Below are 1,624 nucleotides of genomic sequence, written 5' to 3'. Positions count from 1 at the left end.
TTGGACCTACTTCCTGGGGTCTGTGTGGTGTCACCTCCTGAGACCTAATGCCAAGGAACAACCCGCCACACCACCGACAGACCGTGTGCTCCCCTGAAAAATCCCACCCATCCCCATCTGCATGCCCTTTCCCATCTTCATCCTCATCCCCAGCACCACCCCAGGCTGGAGACACTTCATGTTCCAGAGCCTTTCCTTTCATGCTCTGGGAGGCCGAGGTGCCTTAAGGATCATGAGCACTCCCTCCCTGAGGAAGGCTGTGCTGAGCTGAGGACAGCTGAGGCCATCTGATACTTAAGGACAGCCTTGTTCCTCACGTCCCAACTCCCCCCAGGACCCATGAGGCTGTAGGGCAGCTCCAAACACATTTTGTCTCCCAAAATGATGACTGACAAGGGTGAAATGGAGGCAGGCAGTCTGTCTGGCTCCCCTGAATGTCTGCCTTCCTCCCTGCCCACCTGGCCCCTATGTTTAAGGAGATTGTCCCCATTGTGCCATGGGGTGACCATCCCTGGGACTGGCCGTGGCAGGGTGAAGCACTGGTTCCCTCGCCCAGCCGCTTGTCTGATTCCAGCTTGTAGAGCTGCTCTTCGATGTCCTGCTCCCGCTCCTCCAGGCGGTCCTGCTGCTTCATCAGCATCTTCTGCAGAGATAAGAGAAAGCAGCATCATCAGAGCCCAGCGGCAGCGTGTGCCAGCGAACGTTGGTGCTGCCCACACTGGCTCTGCCCACGTGGTTCAGGAAGGATGGTGCTTTTTCCCAGCAGGATGCTACTGCCAGGCTGAAAGCCCAGGCATAGCTTGTGGAACTGGAAACCTGGTTATTTCAATGGCAGAAATGGCAGAGGGGCTGCGTGTGCCGGGCTGTGTTACCGGCTGGGTTGGGTCCCCTGGATGGGGGCAGCACCTCAGGTAACTTTCTGCAGCCCAGTCAGTGGGGCTGGGTCAGAGCCAAGCCCTGAGGACTGTGGGGGGGACACAGAGAGGCTCATCTCCCACTAAGGCCGTACCGTTTCGAGGCCCATCACCCATCGCCAGCAGGCTCCTGCGAGACATCACCACGTCCCTCGCGCCCCCGTACGCCACGCCAAATCCTTTCTCCCTTCCCCGCCTCCGTGACAAGCCCCAGAGCCAGCGTCAGCGTAATCTGGAGGGACAGAGTGAGGAGGAACGGGGCCTCCCCCCGCCACACTGCCAGCCCCCAGCCCCACTCCTTGGGGCTGGGCCTGGGCCATCCGCCGATTAACTGGGACACATTTATCCCCAGCTATCAGCGTGAGTGCCTTGCTCCTGCATGCTTCCCACTGCCCATGAGAGAAGGGCTCTATCCCTGTGAGCAGGAGCAGGGCTTCCCAAAACACCCCTCAAAATCAACTCCAAATATTCACCCTTCATGTTTACTGGGGGGAAAAGCCAGGACACCAGCGGGGCAAGGAGAAGGGCTTTACCCGGCACAGAGATGCGGCGTTAGAGACTCAACGACAGGGGCGAGATGGAAAGAAACCGGCAGCGAGAATGAATTTCGAGGGGATTATTGCTATTATAAACCGCCACTTGGGAATTTATAATCAAGTAATTAATTCCTGGACGAGGCGGGGGGGGGCGGGGGGCAGAGGGGCGGCTCG

At 58.6% G+C, this 1,624-nt stretch overlaps 1 protein-coding gene across 1 annotated transcript in view; it reads right to left on the bottom strand.

The window, feature by feature from the left end:
• The window catches only part of TRIM8 (tripartite motif containing 8), a 30,075-nt gene that overhangs the window by 3,833 nt on the left and 24,618 nt on the right, over positions 1-1,624 (bottom strand). The window contains 1 exon segment of the mRNA XM_017726159.1: positions 548-643. Coding sequence (XP_017581648.1) covers positions 548-643 — 96 coding nt within the window.

Source organism: Corvus brachyrhynchos, unplaced genomic scaffold (assembly GCF_000691975.1).
Source record: "Corvus brachyrhynchos isolate BGI_N302 unplaced genomic scaffold, ASM69197v1 scaffold61, whole genome shotgun sequence".
Lineage (NCBI taxonomy): Eukaryota > Metazoa > Chordata > Aves > Passeriformes > Corvidae > Corvus > Corvus brachyrhynchos.
Note: the sequence above shows the minus strand (reverse complement) of the source record. Positions and strands in the feature narration are given on the sequence as shown.